The 12,531-nt window shown below is 45.4% G+C and overlaps 1 protein-coding gene across 1 annotated transcript; it reads left to right on the top strand.

The window, feature by feature from the left end:
* Nucleotides 1-9,386: 9,386 nt before the first annotated feature.
* Nucleotides 9,387-11,595, top strand: LOC111947912 (L-serine dehydratase/L-threonine deaminase-like). Its single transcript, XM_023958578.1, has 8 exons — nucleotides 9,387-9,474; nucleotides 9,602-9,758; nucleotides 9,835-9,874; nucleotides 9,967-10,106; nucleotides 10,235-10,326; nucleotides 10,595-10,822; nucleotides 10,891-11,015; nucleotides 11,094-11,595. The coding sequence occupies exons 2-8, from the start codon at nucleotides 9,606-9,608 to the stop codon at nucleotides 11,285-11,287; spliced, it is 972 nt and encodes a 323-aa protein (XP_023814346.1). The 5' UTR covers nucleotides 9,387-9,474; nucleotides 9,602-9,605; the 3' UTR covers nucleotides 11,288-11,595.
* Nucleotides 11,596-12,531: the final 936 nt, after the last annotated feature.

Raw genomic sequence — 12,531 nt, forward strand, 5'->3', positions numbered from 1 at the left:
CCTAACCCTCAAATGAGGCAGAACAAAAGGCAGAGACAGTTCTGGTTCGGACAAGTCAAGGTCAGATGTCACTAGTAAATACAAACGTTCAGGCACCAATATAATCAAATGTATGCTAGTCCTCTGTATTAAAGGGGAAAAAACTTTAGAGTTTGTGAGAAAAATAGCAATATTTCAATCAGTCTGTTAGTTCAGATGAAAACGAAACTCTGTGCACAGAGCCAGAACGTCTGCTTCAAGCCACAAGTGGAAAAAGTAAAACCACAGTGAAAAGAGACCTAACTTACGACAGAGTTTTAGGGCCACCAAAAAAAAAAAAGTAAAACGACGTTTTATCTCATAAATCTACGAGATAAAATCTCGTAAATTTCTCGTAAATGAGATCAACAAGGTTCTTCAGTATTTTAAATACACGCTCTGATGAAAACTGAATTTTTGGCATTCTTGTTGCCTTTTTCTAATGATAGAAAAACAAACATAAAGATTAAGCTAAAAATGTTTCTGAGTATCTTTTATTTAAATTGTTGTGAATCAGACGGAAAAAAAGGCTGGTTGAAAAAGAGCTGATCCATGACGTAAAAGGTACGCTTGGCAGGCCACAAGCTCTCTGCTCCGCAACATGGGAGGGAAAGGGGGGCGGGGTTGCTCCACCCCAACTCTCATGCCCACAATTCAGATGAATTTCTGATGAACTCTTGCCGCTCTGCAGAAACTATGTCCTAGAAAACGTCACAGGTTTTTGGATTTTGGGTAAAAACCGCACAATCATGATTAAAAGACCACTGGGAAACTTTTACAATAGATTAAAAAAATGATCGGCGTAGGTCTTTTAAGAAGGATGAATTTGTTCTGTAAAAAAGAAGAAATACATACTAGAGAAAAAAAACTAAGAAACTTTGAATAGAATGTCAACCTGGCACATGCAAGAGCCACTAGAGCAGCAGCAGCATTTTCCCTCTGCCTCTGTGTGTGGAGAGCCTGTGAACGTCCCTGCCCGTGAGGCTGGCCTGACTCCTGAGCGCCATCTTCCAGCCAGGAGCACAGGAGTCCCTCCAGCCCATTGAGACAGTCGGAGGGTTCTTTGCTGAGGCTGAGAGGCTGGCAATCCCGCAGGCAGGACAGGAGGACTTCAGCCGTGACCCCGCAGAGCGCCGGGTCGCTGCGAGTTTGGGACTGAAGAAGGGGGAAGACTAACAGCAGGCCAACGCGGGAAGTGAAGGGAGCCTGTTCGGGTTGCTGGAGCAGACCTTGTCTTTTGAGCAAGGCTAAGGTCTCCTCGTCAGCCCTTCCGGTTCCCTCCCGTTTCTGCTGCTCCTCCAAAGCCAGCTGCCATTGCGCCCCCCACAGGCCACACAGAGCATTGAGGCGGTACTCCAGCAGACGGGCATATGCGTTGCTCTGATTCCCGCAGACTGCACGAAGGCGCTCTGCAAGTTCTACTGGGTTCTTGGTTTCAAATGTCAGAATCTATGGAACAAAACAAAAACAAAGAGAGAAATAAAGTCAAGTATATGTTTTATAATAACCTCTGTAAGGTCTGTGATAACAATAATTTAAAAATGACATAGTTCAGTGAAAAGTAAATGATGAATAACAAGGAGGAAGAATTTTTCAGTTGAAAAATTAATACAACTTTTGTAATGAAAAACCAAAAAACGTTTTTTTTTTTACTTTAACGTTGTATGGCCCGCTGACGCAACCCGCCTTCCATGCCCAACTCACCGCCCACCTTTGATCAAGGATAGTCAAAGCTGCACATGCTAATTATGCTAACTGTGCTAGTTATGCTAATATGGCTAAAATTGCTAGCATTGCGATCAGCATTATCAACTATCTCAAAAAAACACATTACTTAAAATGCTAATTATGCTAACTATGCTTGCTATGCTGATGTGGCTAAAATTGCTAGCATTGCGATCAGCATCATCAACTGACAGAAAAACACATTGCTTAAGATGCTAATTAAGCAACGGTATTGAGAGATTTTGGGCTAAAAACCTCTTTCCATCTGCGAGAGCAATAACGATAAAAAAGTGACAGGATTTTCCAGCATGACGACAATCCCAAACAGACCACCCGGACAACGAAGGAACTACGTTAAAACCATTTCAAGGTTCTAAACGGGTCTAGCCAGTCTCCAGACCTCAATCCAACAGTGAATCTGTGGAGGGAGTTGAAAGTCTGTGTCACCCAGCGACAGAGCTCTTTAGAAGAACTGCATGGGAGGATGGACCAAAATAGTAGCCATGTGAGCAATCTGGTAAAGACCTTCGGGAAATATTTAACCCCTGTCACTGAAAACCAGGGTTATATTACAAACAAATGAGCTGAACTTTTTCATTGTCCATTTTTTATTATACTTAAAAATCATAAAATGTTATTTACATTTATTTACATTCTGTCTCTCACTGTTGAAGTGTATAAATAAAGAAACATTACAGAGATCTCATCTTTGTAAGTGGCACAAATTGCAGAGTCAGTAATTGACAAATGCTTTTTTCACAATGTGTCTTCATAATTTTTGTTTACGGAGCCAGATTTCTTTAAGTTTGTTACATAAATTTGCTCATATTGCTCCACAATCAGCTTTTCCCCAAATAATTCTTAGTTTTAGATTGCCAGCTTAATTGAATATAATAACTGCAGACATGCAGACAAGGTAAATCAACACAAACAGCTTTGGAATTGTTAATATATTCTGCATGTGTAAATCCTTAGCAGTGGATCGTTTAAGAAATCTTCCATTAGACTTCTGCATCAAACAATGTAAACAATAATGCTGTGCAAAGGTGATGACTAAGGTTTTTGTGATGTGACCTTTTTTAAGCAAATCAGAGTAGGAGGGTTGGATTCAGCACAAACATAGTCATTTTTGCTAACATGATGCTTTAGATCTAAAACAGAAATAAACCCATGTGGTGTAAATTAAATGGAAAATAAGCCAAAGAATTTAGGATTTAAATATTTTATGATTGTACCCAAATCATCCAATTATTAATTTCTGTATTTTTCTTGTTAAATTAATTTATACATAAATAAGTATTATTTATAATAATATTATTATTATAATTGTGATTTATTAATGATAAACTTTGCTTCAAGTTTTAAGGTATGTAGAAATGTTGAATCTTATTTTTTTTAATAAATTTGTAATAAAGACAGATTATTGTGGTGTGCAGTAAAATGTGACTGTCACGGTGCCTCCGGCAAACCCCTCCTCCTCATCAGCTCCACCTGATGCCTCCAGCTGTGCCTCCTCATCCTCATCAGCCGGCAGACTCTTAAGGAGACCACGGACCTGTACCCGACGCTAGTTCGTTGTACTCCTACGGTGCATCTCCTGGCCTCTCCTTGATTCTAGCCCTTGCCTGTCTCATGCTCTCGACTAATAGCTTTGTCTTTGCATTCACTCCAGGACCTCGCCTTCCTGTGGAACTTACCCGGTTACGGTTCATCTCTGGCCGTCTCACCCTGACGATCTCTGGCTCCATCTCAGATCACGCGGTTGCTGCCAGCAAGACCCTTCAACCACACCTTGGGCTACCTGGAAAGATTCTGGAACTCAACAATATCCTGACTTTCTTATCAAACGTCATTATTACTCACCTCACTGCCTGCCGAGTCTCCTTCCGGGTTCCAGCACCTGAGTCGCTACGCCTGCTACCCATGACAGAACGAATTAGCCCTTCACCCGACTCAGCTGACCCGGAAGGACTCCGCCATGCCATCACCCAACAAGGTATGTTGCTCAATCGCCAGTCCAACGCCCTCTCACAAATGTCCACTGCTCAACAGGAGTTATTCCGTCGTTTGGACAACATCACGCACACTCTGGCCGGAGTTACGGGCCAAGCTTATAGTTCCACCGCCGCTGCTACACCCCCTGCTTCCGATGACCTCACCATCGTCACTTCCGCTTCCCCGGAGGAAAACATCCGGTCGCAGCCTGAACCGTTCTACGGTGACGTAGAAGCATGCGGCGGTTTCCTATTACAGTGCCGTCTACTCTTTCAACAAGCACCCCGGTATTATCACTCTGATCAGCGCAAGATCTCCTTAGTTGTCAATTCACTCCGCAGTAAAGCTCTTGAGTGGGCTCAGGCCTTTTTAGCCACCAATCCACTCTCTCATCTCCCTTTTGACCAATTCATTGGTGAATTTCGACTCGTTTTCGACCAGCCACGCAAACAGGAAGAAGCTACCCGGCGGTTACTCAGCCTCAAGCAGAGTAACCGTGCGGTGAGTGATCACATCATAGACTTCCGTATTTTGGCGGCTGAGGCGGGTTGGCCGGACATTGCTCTCAAGGGTATCTTCTATCAATCCCTGAACGAAAAAATCAAAGATCATTCATGTACCCAACCCGAAGCTGATAATTTTGAAGAGCTTGTGACCGCCGCGCTCCGCTCTGACATACGGCTCCGTGAGCGTCAGGCAGAACGGAGTTTAACTCCAAGTCAACCCCCTTCTGATGTTCCTCATCGTCCCTTTCTGGTTCACCGACCTACGGCCGCTGGCGCCGACACCCCTATCACCTTCGCTGACGAACCCATGCAGATAGGACATTCGAAAATCTCCCCCGAAGAAAGGCTTAAACGCCGCAACGAAGGTTTATGTTTTTATTGCGGAGATGCCAGCCACACTGTCTCACACTGTCCCGTTCGTTTAAACTCCCGAACCCCTCGCTAGGTGACAGGTCGCGAGGGGACCTGTCGGAAAAGACCACTGAGCCTTTCCTGTTCATGCCTGTCAAGTTTTCATGTCTTAACCAAGTTCATGAATCTTCTTCCTCTTTCGGCTTCTCCCATCAGGGGTCGCCACAGCGAACAAGTCGCATGGTAAACTTGGCAATGTTTTACGCCGGATGCCCTGCCTGACGCAACCTTCTCAAACCGGGCTTGGGACCGGCACAGAGGTAGAGAAGGGAACAGGGAGCAGCCCGGAGTCGAACCCTGGTTTCACGGACGGAAGGCGCCGCAAACCAGCACAAGCTAAACCAGCTCCCTAAACCAAGCTCATGAATGTAACGCCCTAATTGATTTTGGAGCTGAACACAGCCTTATAGATTCTAATCTCGTTAGTCAAATTACGGGTTGAAACCATAGTCACTCCTGTTAAGGCCGCCAGTTTGGGGGGTAAATTACTTTCTAAGATCACTCAACGTACGGAACCTATCCAGCTTATTTCGTCTGGTAATCACCGCGAGTACCATCAGTTCTTTGTCACCAACTCTCCTCAAACCCCGGTTATCTTAGGTTTTTCCTGGTTGCGTCAACATAACTCCCAAATAGACTGGTCTAAGTCTCGGGTTGTTAACTGGAGTACTTTTTGCATGGCTAATTGTTTACATTCTGCTCTTCCCTCCTCGGTCACTGTCAAATTCCCAGAACAGGAGGATGTTGATTTGTCTAAAGTTCTGTCTCGTTATCTTGATCTCAAAGCTGTGTTCAGTAAGTCAAAGGCCTGTGCTCTACCACCTCATAGGCCTTATGACTGCAGCATCGAACTCCTCAGTGGAGCCCCCCTTCCAAAAGGGAAGTTATTTAATCTATCTGGACCTGAGAAACTCTCCATGGAGAGTTACATTCAGGAAGCTCTCTCTCTCTGTCACATCCGCCCATCTTCATCACCTGTTGGAGCGGGGTTTTTCTTTGTTGAGAAAAAAAAATAAGACCCTCAGACCCTGTATTGACTACCGTGAGCTAAACCAGATAACTGTAAAGGATAAATACTCCCTTCCCCTTATGAACTCCGTCTTTGATTCCGTCCAGGGAGCCAATATTTTCTCAAAATTAGACCTTCGCAACGCATAGCATCTCGTCAGGGTTTGAAAGGGGGACGAGTGGAAGACCGCCTTTAATACCCCTCTCGGACATTATGAATACCTAGTCATGCCCTTCGGCCTCACTAACGCCCCTGCCATTTTTCAGCGTCTTGTTAACAACGTCCTGCGGGATTTTCTGAACCGTTTCGTTTTCATCTACCTGGATGATATTCTCATTTACTCCAACAACCCCGCTGAACATCGTCACCACTTCCGGCTTGTCCTCGAGCGTTTATTGGAAAACAAGCTTTTTGTTAAAGCCGAGAAATGTGAATTCCATGCTGATTCTGTAGCTTTTTTGGGTTACATTCTCGAGGCTGGCCAGATCAAACCAGACCCTTCAAAACTTCAAGCCGTTTCTGAATGGGAAATTCCCCAATCTCGCAAAAAGCTATAACAGTTTTTGGGTTTCGCCAACTTCTATAGGAGATTCATAAGGAATTACAGTAGTATCGCAGCCCCACTCACCCAACTTACTTCTGTCAAGGTCCCCTATGTTTGGAACCCAGCCGCCGACTCGGCTTTCCAAAACCTTAAAAAACTGTTTACTTCAGCTCCCATTCTCATACAACCCGATATTCACAAACAATTTATTGTTGAAGTTGATGCCTCAGACTCTGGGGTAGGAGCCGTATTATCCCAGCGTGAATCACCATCTGGCAAACCTAAACCCTGTGCCTTCTTTTCAAGAAAACTCAGCCCTGCAGAACGTAATTACGACGTCGGCAATAGAGAACTACTGGCCATCAAGCTTGCACTAGGGGAATAGAGACATTGGTTGGAGGGGGCAGAACAACCGTTTATTGTGTGGACTGACCATAAAAACCTGGCCTACCTACGTTCAGCCAAGAGACTCAACTCCAGACAGGCCCGTTGGTGTCTGTTTTTCGACAGATTTTGTTTTACCATCACCTATCGTCCAGGCAGCAAGAACGGAAAACCTGATGCCCTGTCTCGGAAATACAGCACCACTGACGGATTTGCTACACCACCCATCATTCCGGACTCTCTATTTGTGGGCAACCTCACGTGGGACATTGAAGTGAGAGTACAACAGGCCCAAGGTGAGAAACCTGATACTATTGACTGTCCACCTGGTACCCTGTTTGTTCCCGATAGACTCAGATCGGACGTCATCACCTGGGGCCACTCGTCTAAAATCGGGTGCCACAGTTGCGTTCGCGGCACCCTCCTGCTTTGAAAGCGTCGATTCTACTGGCCTTCCATGGAGGACGACGTACGCGAATACGTCGCTGCCTGTACCACCTGTGCCAGGGCCAAGTCATCCAACTCACCTCCTGCTGGTCATCTCCATCCTCCATCTACACCTAGTCGACCCTGGTCCCACATCGCCGTTGATTTCGTCACTGGACTGCCTCCCTCTCAGGGTTTTACGGTTGTTTTCACCATCATTGACCGTTTTTCTAAAGCTGCTCATTTCATCCCTCTCTCTCAACTGCCCACAGCCACCGAAACAGCCAATATCCTGATTAATCATGTTTTTCGTCATCATGGCATACCATCCGACATTGTTTCTGACCGAGGTCCACAATTCACATCCCAAGTCTGGAAGGCTTTTTGCTCCGCCCTCGGAGCCTCCATCAGCCTCTCGTCGGGGTATCATCCCCAATCTATCGGTCAGGCCGAAAGGGCCAATCAGGAGCTTGAGGCTTCCCTACGCTGTCTGGTGGCCCAGAACCAGGGGGACTGGTCGGATTTCCTCGTATGGGTGGAATACGCTCACAACAACCATCCTTCAGCAGCTACGGGTATGACACCTTTTGAGGCATCATTGGGCTATTCACCACCCTTGTTTCCCACCCAGGAGCTCGATCTGGCAGTGCCCTCCGTACAGCTCCATCTCCAGCGCTGCCAGGATGTTTGGCGCCAGGCTCGGGCTGCTCTCCTTCGTACTAAGGAGAGCAACTGCCAGATCGCGAATCGCCACAGGGTGGTGAGTCCCTCTTACCAGCCAGGGCAACAGGTGTGGCTCTCATCTAAGAACATTCCTCTCCAAGCTACGTCCTGTAAGTTGGCTCCCCGCTACATTGGGCCCTTTACCATCGACCGTATCGTCAACCCCAACTGTGTCAGCCTCAAGTTACCTGCTGCCCTCAAGATCCATCCTTCGTTCCATGTGTCCCAAATCAAGCCCTTCCGCCAAAGCTCCCTTTGCCCGCCGTCTGCTTCCCCACCACCCGCCCGGCTCATCGATGGCGCCCCGGCCTTTACTGCTAGCCGAATTCTGGACGTACGGCGCCGGGGTCGCGGTTTTCTATATCTGGTGGATTGGGAGGGCTACGGCCCAGAGGAACGGTCGTGGGTATCTCGCTCCCTCATATTGGACCCCTCTCTCATCAACGACTTCCCCCTGGAGGCTGTCGTGTGGGGGGGGGGGGGTACTGTCACGGTGCCCCCGGCAAATCACTCCTCCTCATCAGCTCCACCACCTGATGCCTCCAGCTGCGCCTCCTCATCCTCATCAGCCGGCAGACTCTTAAGGAGACCACGGACCTGTAACCGACGCTAGTTCGTTGTACTCCTACGGTGCATCTCCTGGCCTCTCCTTGATTCTAGCCCTTGCCTGTCTCATGCTCTCAACTGATAGCTTTGTCTTTGCATTCACTCCAGGACCTCGCCTTCCTGTGGAACTTACCCGGTTACGGTTCATCTCTGGCCGTCTCACCCTGACGATCTCTGGCTCCATCTCGGATCACGCGGTTGCTGCCAGCAAGACCCTTCAACCACACCTTGGGCTACCTGGAAAGATTCTGGAACTCAACAATATCCTGACTATCTTATTAAACGTCATTATTACTCACCTCACTGCCTGCCGAGTCTCCTTCCGGGTTCCAGTACCTGAGTCGCTACGCCTACTAGCCATGACAGTGACAACGTGTTTTTTTTTTTTTAATCATAGACAGAGAAGCCACAAAGGAATGTTTGAAAACAGCAAATTTAGGTTGTGTAGCTTAAGACAAACAGATTAAAGAGAAGGTGGCTCACAAAGCTTTTATTTATTTATTTAAATGCTGTTAAAAAAATAACAGTCTTTAGAGTTCTAGGGGAATCAATAGAGCCTTTTTGTGGTTAACGAATCATGTGACTTCTCTACAGGAAGTAATCTTTACTTCAACTGAAAAAAACTATAACTGACCAATCAAAAACACTTTTTATAAATAAATAACATGACATGACAACAAAATCAGATCATCTAGCTGTTTTGACACGAAACCATCTGTGGAGAAATAGATAATGAAAATGAACAAAAAGATTTAAAAAAAAGTCAAAGTTGGGCTTGTATGTATGAACTGATTTCATGAAATGTCTCCTAAATGTGCTGAGTCAGTGTTTGTAGTCCTCATTTTTGTTTACAGCACATAGTTAAAGCACAAGTTTAGACTAGATGGAGTATCCATAGTTTAAAGTCTGATGAAATGGAATAAAAGACAAAAGGGAATGATCTTCGGACCCCCATCTAAACACTCAGTGGGCGGGGTCAGCTGACAGAAAGCCTGAAGCTGATTGGTCTGGAGATGTGCTTCCTGTGCCAAGCCCACAACAAAGCAGGTATAAAGGGATTTCACATCAGTTAAGGGGCATCACAAGCATCAAAATCTACCAGATTCTTCTTGCTGCACCTGTTCCAGGTAAGCTGAACTTGAATATCTATGGACAGATGTTGGGATGAGCATCAAGAAGAACCTCATCAAGTTAAAATAATTTCCTCTGGAGCTTTGTACGGATGTTTGTAATTCAATGTCTGTGTTCCATCAGTGAGATGAAGACCCAAAAGCCTCTTCACGTGGCCACTCCAGTGAGGCAGAGCCTCGCTCTGACCAAGCTGGCTGGGACCTCTGTGTATATCAAGCTGGAGTCCTCTCAGCCAACAGGATCCTTCAAGATCAGAGGCATTGGTCACTTTTGCAAAACTGTGAGTGGAGCTCCGTTTTTGAAAGATCATGCTGGTTGGGACCTGTGCTGACTGTTTCTCTTGGCTGTCCTTGTAGTGGGCGGAGCGAGGATGTGAGCGATTTGTCTGCTCTTCGGGTAATATGTTGAAAAAATAAAAACAATTAACACGGTTGCTTGGCCGTGCTGGGTTGTGCATATGTGTAACTTCAGAACATGGGCATCAACAGGAGGAAATGCAGGTATGGCAGCTGCTTACTCGGCACGCCAACTTGGGGTCCCTGCTACCATAGTAGTTCCAAGTGTCACACCAGACTCAACTGTGGAGAGGCTGAAGGACGAAGGAGCAACGGTTATTATTAGTGGAAAGGTTAATAACTCCTTTTATTAGAAAATTGGTAACATTTACGGTAAACAGAAAAAGATATTACCTTCCCCTCTAATCAAGGAAAAAAATCAAATCTTAAATTTTGATCAATTGAAAACTTTTCTTTTTAGGATATGAATGAAAGTATTGACTTTGGAATGCAACTTGTAGCAAACAACCCAGGTTGGATCTTCATCTCCCCCTTTGATGACCCTCTCATCTGGTAAGACCATCTGCTGACATAACTGAGCACAAATCCTCAGAGAAGCCTAATCAGCTACTATCGGTTGTAACTTCTTTTGTTATCCAGTTTGGATCTATATATAGACTATTGTAGAGGTGAGATGGCAGATAAGTTATCAGCGAGGTAACGGAGGTGACAAAGTGTCAGACATAAATACATGCATTCCCTGCTGTGAAAATGATCCTGGGAAAACTCCTGATGTAGCACGACAACCCTATGGAGTGAATTTGGATTGGTTTTTGCCCAGGGAAGGCCACTCGTCTCTGGTGATGGAATTGGCGGTTGACCTCGAGGAGAAGCCTGGGGCAATCGTCGTGTCAGTGGGAGGCGGAGGTCTGCTGAATGGAGTGGTGGAGGGGCTGCGTCGCGTCAACTGGGCTGATGTCCCCATTGTAGCCGTAGAAACATATGGAGCACACTCCCTCAATGCTGCCATGAAGGCTGGGAAACCTGTGACCTTACCTGCGATTACAAGGTACTGAACACAACCTTAAGAAAACCAGCACTTGTTCACGTGGGGATGACCTCTGCTCTGCTCTGCAGTGTTGCCACCACGTTGGGTATTTTCAGGGTGTCTGCACAGACTATGAAACTGGTGGGCGAGCACACAGTCTTCTCTGAGGTCGTCTCAGACCAAGAGGCTGTGAGAGCCGTAGATCACTTTGTAGGTAAGTAGGTACAGCTCTAGATCAGCAAAAAAGCTGAGATGTCACATCTGATCTCTGCAAGTGAACTTTTTTCTGCAGATGATGAGAAGATCCTGGTGGAGCCGGCCTGCGGTGCTGCCCTGTCAGCCGTGTACAGCCACATCATCAGAAAGCTGCAGAGTGAGGGCAAGCTGGCGGAGGAGCTGGGTCCAGTGGTGGTTGTGGTGTGCGGCGGCAACAACATCAGCATGGAAGAGTTGAGGAAGCTGAAGAAAAAACTTGGAATGATGTAACTGGATCTTTCCGACCCTTTTTTCCTCTCTCTATTGATGTGCTCCGGAGATTATTCTGAACCCAACTCAGTATATGCACTGAGACCGATGAACACTGCTAGAAAAATGTTTTATTTAAAAAATAATGTGGAAAAAGAAGAGTGATGGTAAATTAAGTTGGTCTGAATCTGAGAAATGTCAAATTAAACCAGTTGATTTTGTATTTGATCTTAATCAGCCAGCTTAGTAAAAATGCTATATCAGTGATTTCCAGTTTTCATATTTTCTGCATTTAAAAATATCAATAAATTATAGTTGTCTTCCTTTAATTATGGCCTCTTTGTTTTGTCTGCCTATATGCTTATAATGAAGACACATTACACAGTGTGAATAAAGTCCTTTTAGGTCAGCTGTATATTTATCAGGTTAGACCTATATCTTTGCACAAAGCCAGAAAAAAAACCCGAGAAGCTTAACAAATTAATTTCCTTTTTGAAATGATTCAAAACAAACTGTAAAACAGGGCTCTTATTTTAAAATGACACATTCATAATCCAGAGAAGAGAAATAGCTTAAAGCATTTGATTCAGCACTATTGCATAGCAAAATAATTGAGCAGAGGTGTCTTTTAATCCTAATTTGAAAGTGTTTAACCATCAACATGTATTGTTGTGTGTTCCAAGTTACTCAGATTACCACTGTGACCAGAGTCTTGTTAGATTTGTGTGTTCATGGATTTAAGGTATTAAGATGGCCCACATCATTTCCCAGCACTACTCATCCTGTTTCTACTTGATAGAAGGAGGGAATCGTTTTAACTGAGCAAAGAGTCTGATGTCAGACACAGAGGATGTTTGCAGGTTCTAAGCTGGTTCTTCCAAAACTGATGAGTCAACCTGCTGGAGAGAGACCATCTACTGATGCTTCAGGTTCTGTTTTTGAATTTTTGACTCACTCTCTACAGAACTGGGATAACGGGGCATCAACAAAAAAGCTCGTATGGCATCATTCATTAAAAACAAGTCTCTTTTGTTTACCTCATGAGCTGGTATTTATGCCTGTCCACTGCACATTGCTTTCCACTGACTAGTGTACATAAAAGAACTGAAGTAATAGACGAGCACAATGGATCCAGCCAGAACCCGTTTGTCCCAGCACCAGCTGCTCTCTGGTTTACCATCAGGGGTGTGGCTCTCTGGTTTACCGTCAGCGGTGACGTAATCAAAGCAGGGTATTGCGTAAAAACGCACAAAGAGAGCTCATAA

The sequence above is a fragment of the Oryzias latipes genome, chromosome 9, assembly GCF_002234675.1.
Source record: "Oryzias latipes chromosome 9, ASM223467v1".
NCBI classification, from domain to species: domain Eukaryota; kingdom Metazoa; phylum Chordata; class Actinopteri; order Beloniformes; family Adrianichthyidae; genus Oryzias; species Oryzias latipes.